The sequence below is a fragment of the Saccopteryx bilineata genome, chromosome 1, assembly GCF_036850765.1.
Source record: "Saccopteryx bilineata isolate mSacBil1 chromosome 1, mSacBil1_pri_phased_curated, whole genome shotgun sequence".
Taxonomy (NCBI): Eukaryota; Metazoa; Chordata; class Mammalia; order Chiroptera; family Emballonuridae; genus Saccopteryx; species Saccopteryx bilineata.
This window is the reverse complement of record NC_089490.1, coordinates 13,092,305-13,114,374: the sequence shown is the minus strand read 5'-3', so window position 1 is coordinate 13,114,374 and position 22,070 is coordinate 13,092,305. Positions and strand designations below refer to the sequence as shown.

At 61.3% G+C, this 22,070-nt stretch overlaps 1 protein-coding gene across 7 annotated transcripts in view; it reads right to left on the bottom strand.

Moving 5' to 3' along the window:
* ANKS1A (ankyrin repeat and sterile alpha motif domain containing 1A) overlaps positions 1-22,070 on the bottom strand; it is a 188,024-nt gene that overhangs the window by 4,430 nt on the left and 161,524 nt on the right. For 4 of the 7 annotated variants that reach the window (XM_066280963.1, XM_066281035.1, XM_066281113.1 and 1 more), the window contains 11 exons: positions 20,863-20,969; positions 7,783-7,881; positions 6,821-6,973; positions 6,537-6,644; positions 5,019-5,183; positions 4,246-4,371; positions 3,943-4,014; positions 3,687-3,773; positions 2,629-2,766; positions 676-846; positions 330-428 (listed from right to left, as the gene is read on the bottom strand). In XM_066280963.1, coding sequence (XP_066137060.1) covers positions 330-428; positions 676-846; positions 2,629-2,766; positions 3,687-3,773; positions 3,943-4,014; positions 4,246-4,371; positions 5,019-5,183; positions 6,537-6,644; positions 6,821-6,973; positions 7,783-7,881; positions 20,863-20,969 — 1,325 coding nt within the window. The remainder of the gene's footprint in view (positions 1-329; positions 429-675; positions 847-2,628; positions 2,767-3,686; positions 3,774-3,942; positions 4,015-4,245; positions 4,372-5,018; positions 5,184-6,536; positions 6,645-6,820; positions 6,974-7,782; positions 7,882-20,862; positions 20,970-22,070) is intronic. The other 3 variants (XM_066281191.1, XM_066232409.1, XM_066232494.1) reach the window with 1 other exon arrangement.

The window sequence follows — 22,070 nt, the reverse complement described above, 5'->3', positions numbered from 1 at the left end:
CTCAGCATGGGCACCTTGACCCAGGATTTCTTGGAGCTGTTTGCTTAAAGGAGCCCAGCCCTGCCTGAGCACTGTGCTCTAAGCCCCAGAGCCGCGGCAGGAAGGGATAAGGGTCTGAAACTTCAGGTCTCAGGTCGCCCCAGACGGGGCCAGGCCCCAGCCGGCCCCTGGGCTCTGGAGGGAGGCCACACAGACAAGGGCGGAAGCACAGACAGGGTGGCAGGGCGGCTCAGGAAAGGGTGCCATGCAGGCCGAAGGGGAGGCCATGTCTCAGGAAGCTCACAGGCACCGCAGGCAGACGGACACACAGACACAGGAGACACAAAGACCTTGACTCCGGGACTAACAGACGGCAGCGGTAGGTAAGAAGGACGGTGGGTGGTGCAGGTGTGACAGTAACAACAGCGACTATCGGGGGGCAGCGGCACCTGGGGCGCGAGGCAAAGCAGACACAGACACGGGGTGTCATGGGGGCTCCCGTGGCCGCACTCCACACCCGGGACGCCGGGCCCTGGGGGGCCTGATGGGTGGGGCCGGGGTGGACAGCTGTCCCCTTGCAGTAGAGGGTTTGTGTGCCCAGGTGGGGCCTCAAAGGGGGGCCTAACAGGCAGGGCAGCCTGCAGAGGGGCCAGCGGACTGGAGTGAGGGAGACCCCGCGAGCCCGGGGCCACGTACTGCTGACTTCCTCATGCCAGCGCGAGGCTTCGGCACTGGTTTGGAAGACTTGGTCTCGATCGTCTCCGCGGCAGAGGCCCCCAGGGGTCTGGACTTCTGGGCCTGCAGGGCCAGCTGGTAGGCCACCTCGAACGCCTGCCCCAGCGTCAGGATGATCTCGTAGGTGAGGTTCTGGGAGGAAACAGCGCATCTCAGGCACGCGGACGGAGCGGCCACCCTGGCCTTGGACCCCTGAGAACGGGGACCACGGCACCCGGAGTCACGAGAGCACGCACAGTGGTCTCTTTCGTCTGTCCCTCAGCAGCTGGTGTACTCGGGAACGGGCTGAGCCCCACACACAGCTGGTCCTCACGTGTGATGTCCTTGCAGAGAAACACTAAGTGAACGCAAGCCCTGAGCCCAGCACCCAAGTCCCCGGGGTGCACACTGGAACGGGCACACGTCTGGACAACGGTGAACCCCGGTACCCACACTTTTACCCGAGCTGTCCCCCAGCTCCGCCCTCCACCACCAGCTCCCAGGCTGCACCCCTCCACAGCGGCATTCCTCCTCGGTACCGCCCTGCAGTCCCTCCGCCAGCCCTGTTCTGCTTCTCCTCTCTGAGCCCTCCTGTCCCCTCCTCCCCACAGGCCACGCCCCACAGGCCACGCCCCCACAGGCCACCCCCAGCTTGTCTCCAGGGAGTGGGCCGGCTCACTGTGGCATTGACGGACTTCCCCGCCATTTAATAGGAATAAAATGGCGCGAGGGTTTTTATTCAGTTCCTATCTGTCTTTTTTTTTTTTTTCTCATTTTTCTGAAGCTGGAAACAGGGAGAGACAGTCAGACAGACTCCCGCATGCGCCCGACCGGGATCCACCCGGCACGCCCACCAGGGGCGACGCTCTGCCCACCAGGGGGCGATGCTCTGCCCATCCTGGGCGTCACCATATTGCGACCAGAGCCACTCTAGCGCCTGAGGCAGAGGCCACAGAGCCATCCCCAGCGCCCGGGCCATCTTTGCTCCAATGGAGCCTTGGCTGCGGGAGGGGAAGAGAGAGACAGAGAGGAAAGCGCGGCGGAGGGGTGGAGAAGCAAATGGGCGCTTCTCCTGTGTGCCCTGGCCGGGAATCGAACCCGGGTCCTCCGCACGCTAGGCTGACGCTCTACCGCTGAGCCAACCGGCCAGGGCCCTATCTCTTTTTTTAACGTACTGCTGATGAAAGTTCCGAGTGCTGTGCCCCTCACCCACCACCCCATAAACCCTGTTTTCTGTGACTGTGCAGGGCAGTGACCTTCAGGACCACACAGGTGTGTCACAGAACTGACTGGCGTGGGAAATAGGAGCAACAAGCAAGTGCCAGGAACAACGAGGACTGGGCAGACCCCATTTCATCTTCAGAACCACCATGTGGGGGGTCGCAGTGTACCCTATACGGGGGATGAGCCAGACATCAGGCCCCGGCTACCTGTCCCCAGGGCCCCAGGATTAGGAACCAGCTCCTCTGCCCAAGGGTGACAGGGACCTGGACCATAGCCAGGAGTGAGGACACAGCCTGGGGCCTTGTCGCAGGGCGGAGCCTCGCTTGTCCACTCCCTGTGGGCAGCTCCCCTCAGCCCAGGCCAGAGCCCAGAATGAGCAGGGATGTGAGGAAAGAAAGCCTCCCGCCAGGCGGGCCCGCTGCCCTGACCAGGGAGGAGAGGCACAGCGGGGAGACTGCCCAGCTGGGGGGGGGGGGTAGGGTGGCGGGTTCATAAACAGCCGAGGAGAGACACAGGCGTGACTGACACTTGCTAGAAGACCTGTCACCAGCACAACCCTGAGAGGCCACCGTCCTCCTCCGGGAGTCCGTCCCACTGCGATGTAGCGAGGACGGGCTGGACAGCCACTGGGGTCTCCCTCATGAGCCAGACTTTTGCTGAGAGCCCCCCAGGCGCCCTCAACCCAGGCCCGCCCCGCTGAGGGACACCCACCACGTCCACCGTGCTGAAGACGTGGCAATAGTGGTGGCTGGTCTGCAGGTCCTTGGTGATGTAGGCAAAGGTGCAGAGGTCCTCGGGGTCCTGGGCCGCGCAGGAAATGTTCCGGATCTCGTGCTCCGCGATGATGTTCTGCCAAGAAAAGCGGGTCTGGAATTCTGGGCTCCCCAAGGACACGTCCTCTGCTCCAGCCTAGGTGTCAGCCAAACACCACTTCCTCTTTTTTCTTCTTTTTTTGGTGAGGGGCAGTGTCTACCCTTGCCCGAGTTATGTATGGGGTCTCCCCCTGACCCTGGCAACTGATGGGAGTAAAATGTCCCTTCACATGCAATCACCAGAATGGCCCATCTCCCAGAGCGGGGGGGGGGGCGGAGGAGAGAAGGGCGCCCGGCACGGAGAGTGGGGGAGTCCTCTGCTCACTGAGGGGCTCACACCAGAACGGCCCCTCTGTCTCCCAGAGCGGGGGGGGGGGGGGGAGGAGAGAAGGGCGCCCGGCACGGAGAGTGGGGGAGTCCTCTGCTCACTGAGGGACTCACACCAGAACGGCAGCCCCCCTGTCTCCCAGAGCGGGGGGAGGAGAGAAAGGCGCCCGGCACAGAGAGCGGGGGAGTCCTCTGCTCACTGAGGGACTCACACCAGAACGGCAGCCCCCCTGTCTCCCAGAGCGGGGGGAGGAGAGAAAGGCGCCCGGCACGGAGAGTGGGGGAGTCCTCTGCTCACTGAGGGACTCACACCAGAACGGCCCCTCTGTCTCCCAGAGCGGGGGGAGGAGAGAAAGGCGCCCGGCACAGAGAGCGGGGGAGTCCTCTGCTCACTGAGGGACTCACACCATTAAAGGCTACAGGCAGGTGAGTGGGCAGCACCCACACCGAGGATAAACAGGTGGCCACAAGCCTGCGGCCCCGGGATCAGGACGTGTAGGTGTGTGAGGGGCTGGCGCTGGGCTCGAGTGCGAGTGGAAGGGAATAAGAGGGCTGAGGACTCAGGGAAGACACAAGCTGGGGGGTGGGGTGGAGAGAAGGCCCCCCCCCCAGTGCCCGTGAGAAGCGCACCTTGTTGGAGGCGTCGATGAACTTGACTCCTTTGTACGTGATGGACAGGATGATTGTAGGGGTCTTCTTCATGTGCTCGGTGGATTTCTGAGGGACGGAGGGCCCTGTGAGCACCCTCCTCAGGGCTGAGCCCCTTGGATCCCACAGCCCCTGTTCCCACCCCCATCCTTACACAGGGCCCAGTGGTTGCAGCTGGCACCCCATTTACTGCCTTCTGTCCTACCCAGCCCCCCTTGACCCCACAAAGATAATCTACCCGCATCTTGGCACAGGCATCTTGTGTGGATTCTGTCCCTCGAAGGTCTTTGATCAACATGGAGCCCAGATACTGCGGGAGTGAGCAGAGACCAGGCTTAGGAAGTGTCCTACACTATCACACACGGGTGACCCAACCAATCCGGGACCACAGTCAGATGGTTCCCTCGCCCAAGGATTCCCCGCCCTGCGCTGGCTCCCCTCCACCCCCGGGTGCAGGGAGTGTCTGAGGAGCCCGAGCCCAGTGGGGGAGGGGGCAGGAAACGCGGAGGCCGGCTGGGCTGGGAGGGCCAGGTCAACTCACATTGGCTTCATAACCGCAGGACTCGAAGATGAGCTTTTCTGGCCGGTGCTGCCAGCTCTGCACGGGGGCGTAGGGCGCGGCAAGGCTGGGGGGCCTCAGGGTCAGCCTGGCTTCGCGGTGCTCTTCCTGCAGACACACAGGGTCACGGGTCCGCTCCTGCACCCGCCTGCCCCAGAGGAGCTCCCAGGCTCCCTGCCCGGCTCCTGCACGCCCACGGGAGGAACCTGGCCACCTTAGGGCCCAGGGCCGATGCGGAGCAGACGGCAGGGGCAGAGAGCCACTCAAGGGCACTGTGGCCAAGGGGAGGCCTATCTGCACCCAAGAAAAGGCTGAGAAGCTGGGACCTAAGCCCCCGAAAGGAGACTCAGTCGGGCAGGCTCTGCGACATGAGTCTCAAAGCAGACAGGAAATGATCAAAACCAGGAGGAGAGGACGAGGTTGTGTGAGCAGCATGAGGCACAAAGCACGGGGCCCAGGCCCCTGGGCGCCTCCTGTCCTGGCCTTGGCCCCTTGATCTGACCCTGGGGTGGGAAGTCACCAGCAGGGACAGCGGAAGTGAGCCCTGAGTCGTGGCACCCAGAGGCTCGGGGCCAGACCCCTGGCACTGGCTGTGGGTGGGGAACGCCGGGCGGAGGCTGGGGGCCGGGCTGGGAGGCCCTGTCTCCTGCTCCAACACAGCCCAGCCATGCTCAGGCAGGGGGCCGGGCTGGGAGACCCTGTCCTGCCCAGAGGAACAGGGGGACCCTGCCGGCAGCAGCCCCCTCCTGCCTGACCTGGATTCGGAAGCGCTCTGCCCGAGAGGGGGCCACCGGGTCAGGAAGGCTGTCATGCCGCCTTCTCCCTGGGTCCCCGGGAGGCAGCAGCAGGTCCGCAGACCGGGCGGTGCAGGAGTCATTCTGGCTCAGGGGGGACGACGTCTGGGAGAGCAGGTCTTGGCACTGCGGCAGGGAGAAGTTCGGGTGAGACTCGGGGCCTGGCAGGCCAGACCCGAGGCTGCAGGCGTGGCCAGTCCTGGGCTGCTTGGGGCCCCGCACGGCAGCAAGCCGGCGTGACGGGACAGGCGTGGTACGAGGCAGCGGCAGACGAGGGGCTGGCCGGGCCCAGCCGAGGTCCAGCCAAAGCAACCCAATCCTTGCTGGAGCTGGGAGGCCCTGACGGCCAGTCCCTGGGACAAGCAGCCACTCCAAGCACCTGCCCCCCAAGTCACCAGCCAAGGGCGGCTGCAGCCGCACATGGAAAAGGGGTGGTTATCGGGCTGGGAGTGCTCTCAGTTATCCAAAGTAAGTAATCTGTCACAACCCATCGTGGGTGTCGGGGGCATGTAACCGAGCCCACAGGGGTCTGCTGAGAGGCCAGCCTCCCAATCATGGGTGTCGGGGGCACGTGACCAAGCCCACAGGGGTCTGCTGAGAGGCCAGCCCCCCAATCGTGGGTGTCGGGGGCACGTGACCGAGCCCACAGGGGTCTGCTGAGAGGCCAGCCCCCCAATCGTGGGTGTCGGGGGCACGTGACCGAGCCCACAGGGGTCTGCTGAGAGGACAGCCCCCCAGCGGGCTCCCTGGGTCCCGCCCCACAGAGAACAGGAGTCGGTCTCCTCAGTCCCACAGCTGAACGCCAGTGCGGGCGCGGTTCTGTCCGCCCCAGCTCCCCACGTGCAGGGGGAGAACACAGCGCCCACGTCTGAGGCGCAAGGAAGGGGGTGGACTCTCAGAGCCTGGTGCCCGGCACGGCTTGTCCCCACCCGTCGGCAGCTCGGCCTCCCAGGTTTGGGGAGATAGGCACCCGGGACCACTGGCCAACTGGTCGAACCGACCGTTGCGGCCGAGGCTGCCTGGCTGGAGCCACAGGGCAGCTGTGTCATGAGGTCCCTCAGCGGCCCGGCCGTAGGGACCTCCCTTCAGTCCTGCCAAGTGTCACGAGCTTTGTGCCAGGCTCCAGATCACACTGCACTGCCCATCCAAGGGGCTCCTCCGACCCCTGGCCGCCCATCCGGTCAGCTACCCCGAGCACGGCGACTCTCACCCAGACACGGTGCCTGGCGCCCAGCCCCCGGGGAGTGGGTGCTGGCTTCCTGGGCCCCCGACACTGTACTTCCTGCTCATTCTGCACAGGGGAGCCTGTGATTGACGGACACCCGTCCTGGGCCTGGGGGAGACACGGCCCGACCACAGGGAGGGCTCCCCTGCCCCTCTGCTGGAGGTCACGCTCTCTCTTAAGAATTCCCAAACAGCTGCCTTCAGTTCCTAACGACACAGAGGACAACACATCCCTGCCCGGCCCTCCCAACTCACCCGCAGCTGGGAGAACCTTGGGGGCTTCTGGGGCGGCTCCTCGTAGGGCCGGTCCGCGAGGGAGGCGATGATGCGCTTGCGGTGGCCGAGCAGGTGGACCTTGAGGACCTGGGGGGGTGCGAGCAGCAGTCAGGCGGGGCGGGGCCCAGGAACGCTCACAGAGGGCGGGGCGGGGCGGGGCCCAGGAACGCTCACAGAGGGCGGGGCGGGGCGGGGCCCAGGAACGCTCACAGAGGGCGGGGCGGGGCCCAGGAACGCTCACACCGGGGCGGGGCGGCACTCACGTTGACCAGCTCCAGCTCCCAGAGGTTCTTCACAGAGTCGATGGAGCTGTAGCCGCTGGACAGGAAGGAGTGGGCATAGTCCTGCAGCCCCAGGGAGTCCAGCCAGGAGGGCACCGAGAGCGGGCTGCTCCCGTCGTAGCCCAGAGCCTTCACCTGCGTGGGGCGAGGGGGGAGCGGGGCTGACCTCTCAGCACTGTGGGACACAGTCCCGGAGATGCCGAGACCCGGGCCCGCTCACAGGGACCACACCAGAGGCTGCAGCTGGGGAGGTGTGGCGAGCTTCCGAGGGCCACAGAGCCCCGCCGAATCCCCCACCTCCCTCCCCTTTCTGCTCGGACTCTGGTGTGAGGCTCCCCCTCTGGAGACCACAAGAGCAATTCGGGTCTGGGGACGGTGACCTCATGAAGTAAGGCTAGCTGGGGAGGAGGGTTTGCAGAGAGCCCCCCACTGTGTTCTGACGGGTCACAGACCTGGCAGGACAAGGAAACTGTGTCTGTGAAGGCAGCGCTGGCCTCACTGCTGGGACTTCCATTTCCTGAGTTCTGGGCAAGTGGAAGGGACGAGGGGACACTGGACGGAGCGCCAGCAGAGTCCCCAGGGACACAGGCCAGGGGTCGTCTCAGGGACACTGCCTGGCCTGGTCTCAAGTGACTCAGGAGACACCCCAAACGGCTCCAGGGGCCAAGCCTGTGGGCACCAGGCTCCCACGCCGGGCAGAGGCCACAGCCCCTCCTGAGGCCGGACAGGGTCCTCACTGTCCCTTGTCCTCCTGCTGGCTCTCGGGGCCTTAGGATTTGGCGAAGTGAAGGCGACCCTGCTGCACGCTGGCACGGCCAGGATGGGGCAGACACCCGGAGTGACCCGCCTGCCCCCAGAGCCAGCCCTTCCCCTGCCCTGGGCCTGGGTGGGGTTAAGGAGGTGCCCCGGCTCTGGCAAAGGCCGAGGCACAGAGCGGTGGTCACCTTGGGCAGGGCCCGCGCGGCCTGCAGCAGCTTCCGGCGGTGTTGGGGGTCGCTGATGCCGATCTCCTGCAGGTCCTGCTCTTCCATCACGTTAGGCCCCTGAGAGCAGAGAGGGGACGTGAGGCCCCCACACTGAAGGCCGGGCCACCTGAGGGCATCAGGTCAGCCTCTCATGGTTTCTTGCCAAATTCTTCTCTTCGGGTCACAGGCACCAAGAGGGGGCGGAGACCTGGGCCCCCAGTGGGGCGGGGCCGGGCCAGGCCCGGCAGCAGGAGGCTGAGGGGACCACTCAACAACTGCCTAGGCCGCCCACTCCCACCTGAGCGGCGACCACGTGAACTGGGCGCAGACCTGGACCTGAAAGACAGGGCCCAGGGGACACTACAGGCCCAGGCCCAGCCACAGGGCAGCCTGCTTCTGGGTGAATATGCATTTTCTTGGGAAGCAGGGTCTGTGACCATCCAAGGAGAAGGATGGGGAACAAGTCACAAGGTTCCTCACAGACGACTTCATAACTGAGGGCTGTGACCGTCACCTCAGCGGGCTGCTGGTGGCTGGCCCCCAGGAGCCAGCCTTACCCTGAGGAGGAGAGGAGTCTCAAGGGGGGTGGGTCACAAAAAGGCTCCCCTGCTTCAAGGAGGAAGGTCAGAGCGGAGCCCACTGCCCAGCACTGAGTGGGCGGAGACGAGGATGCCGCGTGGCAGAGAGGGCCCTCCCGTCGCCTGCTTACAACCCTGTGCCCTTGTCTCACAGCTGGGTAAATCGGGGCACACAGAGGCCGTGTGCCTAGTGGTGGAGCTCAGGCTGGAGCAGACTGACCCAGACTCCCTGCCCCGAGCTTGGGAGGACATCTCCTGGCTTTCTACTGCAGCGTCCATCACAAGGTAGGTGTTTGCATTTTATGAAACACGGAATTCACGAGTCTACCCTTCCCTCAGCCAGTGCCCCGCCCCCCACCTCCCGAGGCAACTGTCTCCACTTCCCTGGGGGCCCCTCCAGAGCCTGGCTGGGCACGTGCATGCGTGCGCAAGCTTCATTTTCACACAGACATAATTCTTGTCGCCTTCTTCTCATTAGGTTAAAGCTGCAGGTGGCCGCAGCTGGGGAAGGGGAACACCCCCTTTCAGCTTCTCTTGGCAACTGGCAGGTCAGTATCAACCCCCACCAGGTCTGACCTGGAGAGAACCCCAGGTCTGGACTGCCTTGTCCCATATAAGGTAGCCGGCAGGCTAAACCCCTTCCCGGGTCTACGGGCGGGCAGAGGGGAGAGCAAACTGAAAACACAGGGCTGGTGTGTTGTTCCAAAAGGGTTACTTAACACACTTGGGTGCACACATGCTGACATGGACCTAAATGCCGTGTCGGCCCGGGGAGGGATGGAGAAGGTACTTCCAGTTGAGTCAGGGGTCTTGGAAAAAGTGGCTGATGTCACTCCTCTATACGGAGCAGTATTTGTGTGTGTGTGGATGGGAGAGGCGCCAGTCTCTCCAGACTGTTTATGTCCTGGCTCAAGGTCTACAGGAGGCCTGTGCTAGTTCACAAGGTCCCGGGCTGCCGGGCAGGCGGGTGCTTCAAGCCAGCCAGTCCCCTCCTCCCACGGGTTTGCACTGCCCTTGGAGTGGGGCTGGGGGCTGCTCCCTCAGAAGGCTGCTATCAGAAGGCAGTGTTTCTGGGCCTGTAGCCTGGCTTTTACTGGGATTTTAACTCCCCTAATTGTCAGGTCCCTTCCCAATGGAAGCTTTCCCTGACTTCTGCAAAGATAAACTTTTTGCTACATTTATTTATTTTTTCTTCCTTTTTTTGTATTTTTCTGAATTTGGAAACGGGGAGGCAGTCAAGAGAGACTCCCGCATGCGCCCGACCGGGATCCACCCAGCACGCCCACCAGGGGGCGTTGCTCTGCCGCAGTCAGAGCCATTCTAGCGCCTGAGGCAGAGGCCACAGAGCCATCCTCAGTGCCCAGGCCATCTTTGCTCCAATGGAGCCTTGGCTGCGGGAGGGGAAGAGACAGACAGAGAGGAAGGAGAGGGGGAGGGGTGCAGAAGCAGATGGGCGCTTCTCCTGTGTGCCCTAGCCGGGAATCGAACCTGGGACTCCCGCACACCATGCCAACGCTCTACCACTGAGCCAACCGGCCAGGGCCCTTTTTGCTACATTTCAAAGTGGAGGCCAAGAAGCCATTAAGAGAGAGAATAGCAAGCCAATTAACTATAACCTCACAGTGGCGGGAGGAAAATGTGCTGCACTGAGCCTAAGAAATTGGGCGAGGGGAATTTTAGTTTTAAAGGGTTTTAAAAGCCGCCCTAAACCCAAACCTTACAATTCTTCCTCCTTGATATGCAGTGTTCCATACAGGTATGCGTGGACCCACCTCTTTCACTAAAGCTGCATCGCCACCCAGGTTATGGGCAGAGTGTAAATTATTTAACCACTTCCCTGATGAAGGACATTTCCAATTTCTGCTTCACAAACAGTGTTGCGTGGAGCTCCCGTCCGTGCGTCATTTCTAGGGTGACCAACAGGAAGAGAGAGACTGCTAGGTCAAAGTGTATGACAGATGGCACATGCCTGTCTGTGGGATGCAAGCTCATTCACCACGCCTTCCACAGCGCTGGAGAAGGGGCTCACCTCAGCACGCCCTGCCCTGCAGTAATAGCAGCACCAGGGAGCCCAGTATCCCTTCACGTCCGGTCCATCAGTGCCCCATGCCATGGCCACCGTGGGTCACACCACTATTCAGCGCACGAAGAGGAGGACTGGAGAGCGCCAACAACCTGCGGGGTCTCACGGTGCACAAGCCCGGGGCCCCTGCCGGGAATCGCTACAGGTCTCCTTCGCATGTTTATCTGTGGAGTTGCGGGGTCTCACGGTGCACAAGCCCGGGGCCCCTGCCGGGAATCGCTACAGGTCTCCTTCGCATGTTTATCTGTGGAGTTGCGGGGTCTCACGTGCGCAAGCCCGGGGCCTCTGCCGGGAATCGCCACATGTCTCCTTCGCATGTTTATCTGTGGAGTTGCGGGGTCTCACGTGCGCAAGCCCGGGGCCCCTGCCGGGAATCGCCACATGTCTCCTTCGCATGTTTATCTGTGGAGTTGCGGGGTCTCACGGTGCACAAGCCCGGGGCCCCTGCCGGGAATCGCCACGTCTCTCCTTCGCGTGTTTATCTGTGGAGTTGCGGGGTCTCATGTGCGCAAGCCCGGGGCCCCTGCCGGGAATCGCCACGTCTCTCCTTCGCGTGTTTATCTGTGGAGTTGCGGGGTCTCACGGTGCACAAGCCCGGGGCCCCTGCCGGGAATCGCCACGTCTCTCCTTCGCGTGTTTATCTGTGGAGTTGCGGGGTCTCATGTGCGCAAGCCCGGGGCCCCTGCCGGGAATCGCCACGTCTCTCCTTCGCGTGTTTATCTGTGGAGTTGCGGGGTCTCACGGTGCGTAAGCCCGGGGCCCCTGCCGGGAATCGCCACGTCTCTCCTTCACGTGTTTATCTGTGGAGTTGCGGGGTCTCACGGTGCGCAAGCCCGAGGCCCCTGCCGGGAATCGCCACGTGTCTCCTTCGCGTGTTTATCTGTGGAGTTGCGGGGTCTCACGGTGCGCAAGCCCGAGGCCCCTGCCGGGAATCGCCACGTGTCTCCTTCACGTGTTTATCTGTGGAGTTGCGGGGTCTCACATGTGCAAGCCCGGGGCCCCTGCCGGGAATCGCCACGTCTCTCCTTCGCGTGTTTATCTGTGGAGTTGCGGGGTCTCACGGTGCGCAAGCCCGAGGCCCCTGCCGGAAATCGCCACGTGTCTCCTTCGCGTGTTTATCTGTGGAATTGCGGGGTCTCACGGTGCGCAAGCCCGAGGCCCCTGCCAGGAATCGCCACGTGTCTCCTTCGCGTGTTTATCTGTGGAATTGCGGGGTCTCACGGTGCGCAAGCCCGAGGCCCCTGCCAGGAATCGCCACGTGTCTCCTTCACGTGTTTATCTGTAGAGTTGCAGTATTTTCTGTATTTGATTTGTAGGAATGCTTTATATAGGAAGAGCCCCAGAAACACAGGAATTTAGGACCGAGCAGATTGGTGGGGAAAAGACAGTTCACTCAAGAAATGGACAATTTGCTGCCTGGGAAAAAAAGAAACTGGATCTTGACCCTTAGATTTTACATCAAAATGATTTTCAGATGGATGTAACATTCGATTGTAAAATGTGAAACTGTAAAATTACAGGAAGAAATGTGGAAGAATTGTTGGAAAAATCTCGGTGAGGGGAGGTCTTTCTTTCTAAACCTGACCCGCTGGGCAGCTCCACGGGAAGGTGTCTGTGTGCTCAGGGACAGCGGCAGGAAGGGCAAGTTGGGAAAACAACGGCTAACTCTCCATTGACTGCCTGTCATAGGCGCCTTGACCGGGCAGGCCCTGGGTTTCAAACTGGTGACCTCAGCATTCCAGGTTGATGCTCTATCCACTCTGCTGCCACAGGTCAGGCAAAAGCTTAAGAGGTTTCTTAAATCAAGGTTAGGGAGGGTGGGTGGATGGGGGAGGAGCCACCCTGAGCGAGCGGGCACATCCATTGCTGTGTTGATTTGTGAGGCTAGCAGGGTCCCAGGAGAGCAGCAGCTGAAGCCCATTAACAAATAAACAGCTCCGGCCTGGGGACGCCTGGGCGTTTCCACTGGCCAGGACAGGACACACAGCTGCCTTCCTCCAACTCGGAACTCAGAGCTTCCCAGCACCGGGCTGGTTCAATGCGGCATTTACGCAGCCTCTGACTTCCAAGAGTGCTGTGGAGTTTTACTGGGCCCTGCCTCTACCTCTTCCCCACATTAAAACAATTTTTTCTGGGTAGAAATATTTGAAAATAAAGAAAGCACAAAGAAAAACATAAGACTTGACATCCCTAAATCTATGACCTCAGGGAGAAAAAACAGGGTTACGGTGCATATCTCTAAGTGAATGAATTTTTTTTTTTTTTTTTTTTTTACAGAGACATAGAGAGAGGGATAGACAGGGACAGACAGACAGACAGGAACGGAGAGAGATGAGAAGTATCAATCATCAGTATTTCGTTGCGACACCTTAGTTGTTCATTGATTGCTTTCTCATATGTGCGTTGACCGAGGGCCTTCAGCAGACTGAGTAACCCTTTGCTTGAGCCAGTGACCTTGGACTCAAGCTGGTGAGCTTTGCTCAAACCAGATGAGCCCACACTCAAGCTGGTGACCTCGGGGTCTCGAACCTGGGTCCTCTGCATCCCAGTCCAACACTCTATCCACTGTGCCACTGCCTAGTTAATGAATATTTTTTTTAAAAAGATTGACATCACTTCTTCCATTTCTGTGTCTTTTTCAAAGCTTTAATTGTTTTTAAATTTTAGCAAAATTGGGATTGTAGTATATATATTGTTTTTTAGCCAGCTTCAGTTGCATACTAACAAGTTGCGCACGCACAAGCCTGCATTTAGCTGCCCTCTCTGAGCAGTGGCAGTGAACGCACACGCGCCAGGACATGGGCGTCCGGTCACTGGGCTCGCCACTGGACTCTGCGGCTTGCTCCCTTGCAGGCAGCTTCTCTGCCACATCCAGGACGTCCGACCAGCCACAGGGACACAGCTGTCCTGGGCACGGTCACTGGGCTCGCCACTGGACACTGCGGCTTGCTCCCTTGCAGGCAGCTTCTCTGCCACATCCAGGACGTCCGACCAGCCACAGGGACACAGCTGTCCTGGGCACGGTCATCGGGTGCAGGCCGCTGAGCACAGAGCAGGACCCTGGTCTAAGCCAGCACCTCCTCCCAAGACTGGCGCTGTGCTCAAGGGACCCTGGGTGCAGGGTGGGGAACAGGCAGAGAGGGGAGAGCACACCTGTCCCCAGCGCAGACCGCAGTCCCCAGTCCAGGGAGGGGGAATGGCAGGGCTCTGCTGGTACTGCTACGGCCCCAAAATCTCAATGATGGAAAACCAAAGCCGTGCTCCCGGAAGCATCCACTCTTAGGGGCTGAAGGCTTCCGTGAGGCAGCTGCGGAGCAACACAGCTGCAACATGAAGGAGTAAGAAAGGGTCTAAATCAGAGCTGGGTTCAAATCCCAGCTGCTGCTCAATGCTGGTACAAAGTCAGGACCTTGTGAACAGGAATAAACCTGGCCTCCTCACAGAGTTGTGTAATGAATTCCACGGGGCTGAGCACTGACTGACCTGCTGGCGGGACCGGGTGCTCAGTGACTCGCCTTGTGTTCACCCGCTCACTGCTGCCCTGCCAGCCGGCCTGGGTCTGCCCTGGGCTGTCCCGGAACTTTCCTACCTGACACCTTCCCCCTGCTCATGGCTGGCCCTCTACAAAGCTCACCCCTCTCGGCAACAGGAGGGGCTCAGCCTTAATCACACCCCCGACTCTGCCGATGACCCTCCAGCCCAGCCCAGCCCTGTCCTCGCGTGGAGAGAGAACTCGACGGTGACAGAGAGCAACTAGCTCCGAGGACGAGGAAGAACAGCCACGGTCACGGTTCCTGGTTCCTGACGCTGGAGGCCCCCCACCAGCCAACTTCACGAGAAGGCCTTCCCAGGTGTTAGGGACACTCTCCTCAGTTTTACAAAAGCAACACCTCTTGTGACCCTTGTCTTCCCAAGCAGGTCCCTGGTGTCCCCATTCTCTCTGCACCGGGCATGGTATCCGTCCATCCATTTCCTGCCTGTCCCCCCACAACATTTCTGAGGCCTTATTTCAGGTCCAGGTGCCATATTCACCCCAAATCAGCAGTGTAGATGAGCTAGGTCCAAGTCAGTCTGGGGTCAAAGGGCGTGATCCTAAGACCACCCAAAGCAGCTTGACTCCTGGGTCTGAGGACCAAGGCCATCTCTGCTTGCCGCAGGGAAAGGCCCCTGCCCATCCTCAGTGCAGGGAAAACGCCCCGCCACCTAAATTCCTACGCAGCCATGTCAGCCCTGGGCCCCACTGTGTCACAGGTCATAACACGTCCCCTTTAGACCTTATGCCTCGATGAAGTAGGCAGTCCAGTGAGAGCCCCTGAGACCGAGCAACCTGCCCCAAACCCTGCAGGGGAGCCTGGAAGAACACCCACGTCTCCCGACTCCCAGGCCGTTCTCTGTAAGTGGAACCGTGAGCTCTCTTTCGTGCGGTCCTCGTTCAGTTTACCCAACAGCGGCCTCGGCGTGCTGCCCGTGGGCCTGGAGCGTCACGAGAGTGAAGGGCAGGAATGCCGGTGCCGTGGCCAGCGGTGGCGGCAGCTGCAGGCCCAGAAGGGCGTCAGCAGAGCCCTAAGCCAATGCCCAGAGCTCACTGCGGTCTGAATCCTTACAGCCCCACCTCCAGCCTTTGTAGACTGGCCCCCAGCACACACGGAAGGATGGACTGGCTGGCCTGGACCCTGATTGGTGCCTGTGAGTGACGCGCTGACCCCGCCCACCCCACCCACTGGCCCAAATGCCAGGCTCCAACTCTGGGCAACGAAGCAAGCGTGAGGCCCAGACACAGCACCGTCCTGGGACGGGAGGTGTGGGGACCATGGCAGGAGGCAAGGGCACCCCTCCAGGTCCCGGTTACCCAGCTTCCTGTCACAGCTCAGCAATTGTCTGGGGAGAAACCCCGAGTCCCGAACGTGGAGGTATCTGTGGACCCCAGGAGTCAACATGCGAGCTTCATGGATGCCCTGGACCCCAAGTCATCACTGACACTGCATGTCAGGAGGTCTGCCTTGACAGACACGTGGGCCCCACGGCCCTGCCCCCTGAGGTCACTAAATGAACTTGCGATAGTCTGAGACGCCAGACTGGGCCCCTTCGTGGCTGCTCACAGAGATGTCAGCCACCAGAAGCCACATAACAGATCCTATTCCATCTTACAGCACAGTGAGCAGACAGGAGAAGGGGCTGGAGAAGGCCAGAGCAGCACCAACTGCTACAGCCAGGCTCCAACTGACACCAGCTGCTGTCACCTGAGGAACTCCACGTGGTCAGGCAGAGAGGGAGAGGGAGAGGAGGCATGAGGGGCCCCAAGTGCACACAACTATGTCTCAAGGTCAAAGGGCCCACAGAGATGGGGAAGCAGCTGGTGTGCATCAGCCCCGGGACTCCAAAGAGTTAAGTTAAGTGACCACAGACTGGAGTTGGCTCAGGAGGCAGGACCCACACCGTCTGAGAGTGTCCCTTTTGGGGCCTGAGCTCCACCGACCCTCCAGCGAGGGCCCTCTCCGGCCCGGCCCTGCTGCACACCACGCACAGCCTATCTGCAGCGCGGTCAGAGTCTGGGGCACTGCGGGGGAGGAGGGGGGAGGAGTCTTGGCAGGGGCGGCCGGGGCTGCGGCGAGGGCAGCACCACCCCTTGGCGCCTGGGAGGGAAGAGGGCCAAGGTGGGGTGTGGGAGGGGCGAGGAGGCGGTGTGGGGTGCCAGGGCTGGAAGCCAAGGTCGCAGCCCCACTCTGTACACGCGTAGTGGCTTTGGAGCCCAGGAGTGAGGAGTTAGTCCCGGACAGGAGCGGGGAGGAGCTTGGGGCCGGAGCCTCGGTAAAAAAACTTCGTGGAGGCCAGAAAAGAGGACCGAGCCCCACACCTGCTCACGCCTTTCCCCTCTCAGGGCCCGCCCCTCCGCACCTGTCCTCTCTCTGCAACACGTGGAAACAGGCTGCCCCGTCTCCGAAACAGACAAGAACACAGTGGGAGCCTGTCTGCACGTGGCAGAAGCCTGTGGAGGAATAAAGGGACGGGAGGAGCAAGAGGCCGCCCCCCCCACGCTAGCTGTGAGAGGCACAGGCTGGCCTCTTGAGTCTGTCTCCAGCTCATCCTGAGCCTGAAGCCAGACTCATTTCCATGGTCCACTTGCCATCCTCACTGCTGAGCACCCACCACGAGCCCGCTCTCAGTGGTGCAGAGGCGCTCTGTGCAACCAGAGGGGCGCCCCCACCTCCAGTGTGGCTGCAGGCCCAGCCCACCGCCCCTGCCCCTCACTACCCCAGACTGGTCTCTCGCCTCCGGCCTTCCCTTCTTTCCCTGCAGTCTCCCCAAGTCCCACAGTCTCTGCAAACCTCCAGGACAGCGAGTGGAGCCAGAGGTTCAGAGGTGGGCAGGTCTGGGCTGGTGTCCTGGCAGCGCCCCCTGCACTCTGGGCCTCAGTGCCTGTGAGTCTGCCAACCGTCCGCCAGAGCCCTGGGCCAGTGAGGGCCGGCAGGCGGTCAACACCCAGAGAAATAAGTTCTCCTCCCCTCCGCGCTGCTGTGGCACCGAGGCCTCCCCACAGCACTTAACACCTGGCCGGCTGCTGTTTTTATTGCTTTATGTGCCTTGTGTTCCTAGCTGGACCATCAACTTCTTTAAGATGCCTACGTTATTTACGTTTCTGATTTCAGATCCATTTATTGTAGAAAATGCAGGAAACCTACTATAGTCCAGGAAGGATGACGAAGCCACCTCTACCCTGTCCCTCGGACAACCACCGAACACGTTCTGCCTGCCTCCCTGGCACCTCTGTGCACAGATGTTTTCTCTTTTGAAAATTAAGCTTGTGTCGCATACGGATATTTTTGTCTCGATTCTCCCTTGACACTCTTAGGTGAATGTTTTCCCATATCACTCATTCTTCAAACACATATTTTTAATGTTCATGTAATACTCCCTCCCGCGTTAGGGACACCATCTTATACTCCATCACCACTTCCATGAAGGGAGGTCTGGCTGGGTCCCCCGATATGGAGGCCTGCGCCAGGAAGCTTGGAGCTGCAATCTTGCTGCCACTCGTCACCATCCTCCCTTCTAACAAAGCCCATTTCTTATGGGCAGGATTTGTGGTGGAAAATGACACTGGTGATGATGCGTGAGCCAGTGTGGTGAACTGGCCCGTCTGGAACGAGCCCCCAGGTAAGGCTGGGGGGCACCTGGCAGCCCTCACCGCCCTGCCCCTGACCCCTGGCGATCAAAGGGCCCTTTCTGCCTGCAGGCAGTGCTCGCTGGTCTGGCTCAGTCATCACATCACGGGAGGAACAGCCAAGAGAAAGAGAGTGTTGAGCTCAGACAAGACAGAGCCCAGGAGACCATGGCAGAGATCTTCAGTTTTTTAAAGGGCTTAAATATATCCAGTGTGGCCTCAAAAGGTGCACCTGGGGCTAAGAGATAGAAGCCATAAGGAGACACATTTTGCTCAATATAAGGAATGCTCTGAATCAGCCAGAGTGATGAAAATCATGAATGGGCTGTTGTGCTGTCAGGAGGGGAATCCCCGTCACTGGGAAAACGTCACAGCAACAACAACCTGGAAGGGACCCAGGCAAGGGGATGACTGGACCACATGATGGTCAAGTGCCTTCCACCCTGAACAGGGGCTGCGTGACCCCACAAACACCCTGTGCTCCGCCCACAACACTCCTGCGGAACCCTGTCATGGAAAGGCTCACAGCAGCATCTCATCTGTGAGACACCCTCAGCGTCCGGATGCTCCACTGCATCTAGAGCCTGGCTTCCTGGGACCCACCTGTGCATCCTGTTGAACGGTCTCCAGGGCATTTCAGAACCCAGGGAGACAACTGCAGCCACGGAAAACCAAGCCCCATGGGGATACACTACAGCTAGCTCGACAGAAGTTACACCACATGCCACGGGGGAATGTTTCTAAACAAGAACGGCCCCCTCCTGTGTGTTTTCTTCCTCTTTTTTTCTGGTTGCTCAACTTAATTAGCCTTACAGCCCATCTGGCAATTTACATGCAATTACCCAGGATGCTTTGCATGGCTGCTCAGGCCACTCTAGGTGTCTGAAGTGACAGACTCTGGTGAGGGGTGGTCAGCAGTCCTTGCACAGACTCTGCCTGCCAGCTGCCCACAGAGCCAAGAGCAGTGACAAGGGACCGCTTATACCCAGGGCCACAGGAGGGGCCCGGAAGGGTCCTGGAACATGAAGCTGCTGGCCTCCTCCCTCAGTGAGTGCTCCTCCCAATGGAAACAGACACATTCTGACAGAGGCCTCACGTCCTGGATGAACGTCTGACCCAGGGCCGCACTGCCCTGGTGCAGGCCGTGACTTTCTGGTCAGGAGCACAGGGAAGGGCAGGGAGGCAGTTCTAATGGTGTCTTGAATAGAACAAGGGTTGGGAACTTGACCCTTTCCAAAATTAGCAGAAGGAGCAAGAAGTCCAGAACAGCCTCAAATACCAAAGCACAGGAAGGGGACACGTGAAGTCCACAGCTCCCCCCTTGTCCGACTGAGAAAAGGGTGTGCTCAGAGAGGGGAGACTTCTCAACACCCAGTGCCAGGGGCCACCCACCCCACTCACTGGCTGAACCCCTGCCCCATTCTGAGTTTGATGCCGTTCCCAAAGAACATGGTAAGTCAGTGGTTAGGCTATAAAAACCATTTATATACTCAGTTTAACTTAAAAAACTGCTATGTTAAAACCTAATATATTTTAAAGCTAAAAAATGACAGTCTAGCCCTAAGTTGGCTTTGGAAGGTGGCCTGGGGACAGTGAGCCAGGCCAGCTCCCTGGGCATCTGCGGGGCAGCAAGTGCAACCCTGTCTGCGGGCAACCCGGGGACCCGCACTGGCCGGGAAACCCAGAGACCCACACTGGTTAGCAGAGAGCAGGGGACGGAGGTGGCCTGGGATCTGCTTCAGAGACGGGCAGCACAATGTCCATCAGGACTGCGTTCCGGGAATTGTGAGGGCAGACGACAGGCTCCTGGGGAACAAGCAGGGAAGGCTCCCTAGATTCACCCCAAACCAGGCTCCTGAGGTGACACACGCAGGCCAGTGACTTAAGACACATAAACGGTGAAGTCCCCCCCCACACACACACATATCAGAAAGATGGGCGGCTTCATCGCGCCCATGGGTGCACGTCCCCGCGCTGCCCACACCGCTGGGGATCCAAGTACGCACCCACCTGAGGCGGACAACGGGTGCCAGGCCAGCTTGCACCCTTGGCGTGGCCAGCGCAGCCCTGGGGGAGGGGGTGGGGGGGAGCAGGCCAGCGCCGCCCCTGGGGGAGGGGGTGGGGGGAGCAGGCCAGCGCAGCCCTGGGGGAGGGGGTGGGGGAGGAGCAGGCCAGCGCCGCCCCTGGGGGAGGGGGTGGGGGGGAGCAGGCCAGCGCCGCCCCTGGGGGAGGGGGTGGGGGGGAGCAGGCCAGCGCCGCCCCTGGGGGAGGGGGTGGGGGGGAGCAGGCCAGCGCAGCCCCTGGGGGAGGGGGTGGGGGGGAGCAGGCCAGCGCAGCCCCTGGGGGAGGGGGTGGGGGGGAGCAGGCCAGCGCAGCCCCTGGGGGAGGGGGTGGGGGGGAGCAGGCCAGCGCAGCCCTGGGGGAGGGGGTGGGGGGGAGCAGGCCAGCGCAGCCCTGGGGGAGGGGGTGGGGGGGAGCAGGCCAGCGCCGCCCCTGGGGGAGGGGGTGGGGGGGAGCAGGCCAGCGTGCCCTAGGGGGGCAGCGAACCCTTCTCCCCCGCCCCTTACGCTGCACGGCGTGCCCTGCCCGCGGAGAGGTCTGGGCCCTTCCCTGAACGGAGCCAGCGCAGCGGCGGTCCCTGCCCCTGTCCCTGAACCGGGCGGTTCTCCCCCTCCGCAGGAAGCCCGAGGAAAGACCTCGGTGTTCTCTGCCCTCGGATCCCCAGTGTGTAAGAAGATGACAAAATTGCCCCTCGGGGAAGCAGCCAGCCCTCAACCGCCACGCAGACCGGCCCCTGCCCCACGAGGCCCGGGGTACCCGTATGGGGGACACGGGCTGCGCAGTCCCGAGCCGGCCGCGACCAGGCCCTTTGCCAGAGGGCGACAGCTGACTGGCTGCAGCGGCGTATTTGATGGAAACTTCCGGTGTCCAGCTAATGTGGGACCGAGGGTCACCACAGGGGCCTGGCTGTCCTGTCCACTGACACTTCTGCTGTCGGATGGGGAACAGGACGGCCTGAGGCCTGAGAGGGAGACTGGGCAGGGGACGGGGCCTGCAGAAGCGTTCCCGGAGGCACAGGACTCCGGCCGGGTGACACTGGAGCGTGTCGTTCTGGCTGACACACTCGGACACACGCAGCAGCCACACCCCGCGGCCCCTGCCCTGAGGAGGCGCACGCACTTACCCGGAAGCGGAAGCAAAAGTTGCCGGCGCCCCGCCCCCAGGCGCGCACTTACCAGGAAGCGGACATCGTCAAAGCCGTTCAGGAGCAGCTTGCTCTCATACTGCTGCAGCCCCACCGCCTCCAGCCACTCCCCGACGCTCTGCTCCAGCGTCCGCGAACCTGACGAGAGAGGAATCGGCAGACGCTTGAAAAGGGAAAAACCGTTAAGGCGGTAGCAGCGGCACTCAGAGGAAGACAGATGGCACTGCCACATCATGGTCATTACCATCAAGCAGCCAAACTACGGACAAGAGACCAGAGAGCGGGAGAGCGGAGGACCCGCAGCTCCTCTTCCGCGTGCGGCCGGGGGCAGCCCGCCCAGTGCTGCGCACACCCACAGCCTAGGGCGCTGGCCCACTCACGGCCCTTGGCTGAGCAGCTCCAGCCGTGGGGCACATGCACGACCTCTGCCCACTGGTCCGGGGAAGCCAACCCCCAAAGGGTTTCCGGGCCAGCTCCTCGTTAGTGTTCACACTGAGGTCGTTCACAAAGTCCGGTCCCACGGGCACTGGCGGGGCTGGGAGCCCCGTGGGACTGAGGGCGTGGGACCGTCCTGCAACCTTGCAGCACACACGGTCAGGCGAGCGCACACATCTTCATGCAGCGCAGGGACACAGGCACACCGCGAGGGCTCCGGGAGGGAAGCGGCAGCTGTTCACGGGGCGCCCAGCACATGCAACCCAAGCAGCAGCGAGCACGGCAGGGGAGAAAAGAGACTTTTACTTGTTTTCCCCCAGCAGTCCCGGAACAAGCAAACCATGGCCCTTTGTGCTCAGAGGCTCAGGCAGCAAGGAGCTGAGCAGGGCGCATGGGCCAGGGCTCAGGGACAGGCTCGGGGCGGCTCTGCTGGGATGGTGACATCGCACTCTGCTGGGCTGTGTGGCCGATGGGCCAGGAGCTGGGTCCACAGCTAGACCCTGGGAGCCAGCAAGCGGGGCGTCTCCCAGGCCAGGGTGCTGTCTGAAGGGCTGCTTTCCAGGGCCAGGCCGGCTTGCAAGGGCTGGGCACTCATTTTCCTCCAAGAGTGGCTGTTCCTGTGACTCACCTGCCTGCCCAGGTGTAAAGCAGGCAGGCAGATCCAGTTCTTGGCTAAAGACGACAAAACCCAGCCAGATAAGAGAAAAAGGAAGCCGTCTTCTGTCAGCTGAGCCGTGGTGGCTTAAGTCTATTCACGTTCTGTGTTCTGCACTGTTGTCTTTGGCTGAGAAATGAAGACAGCAA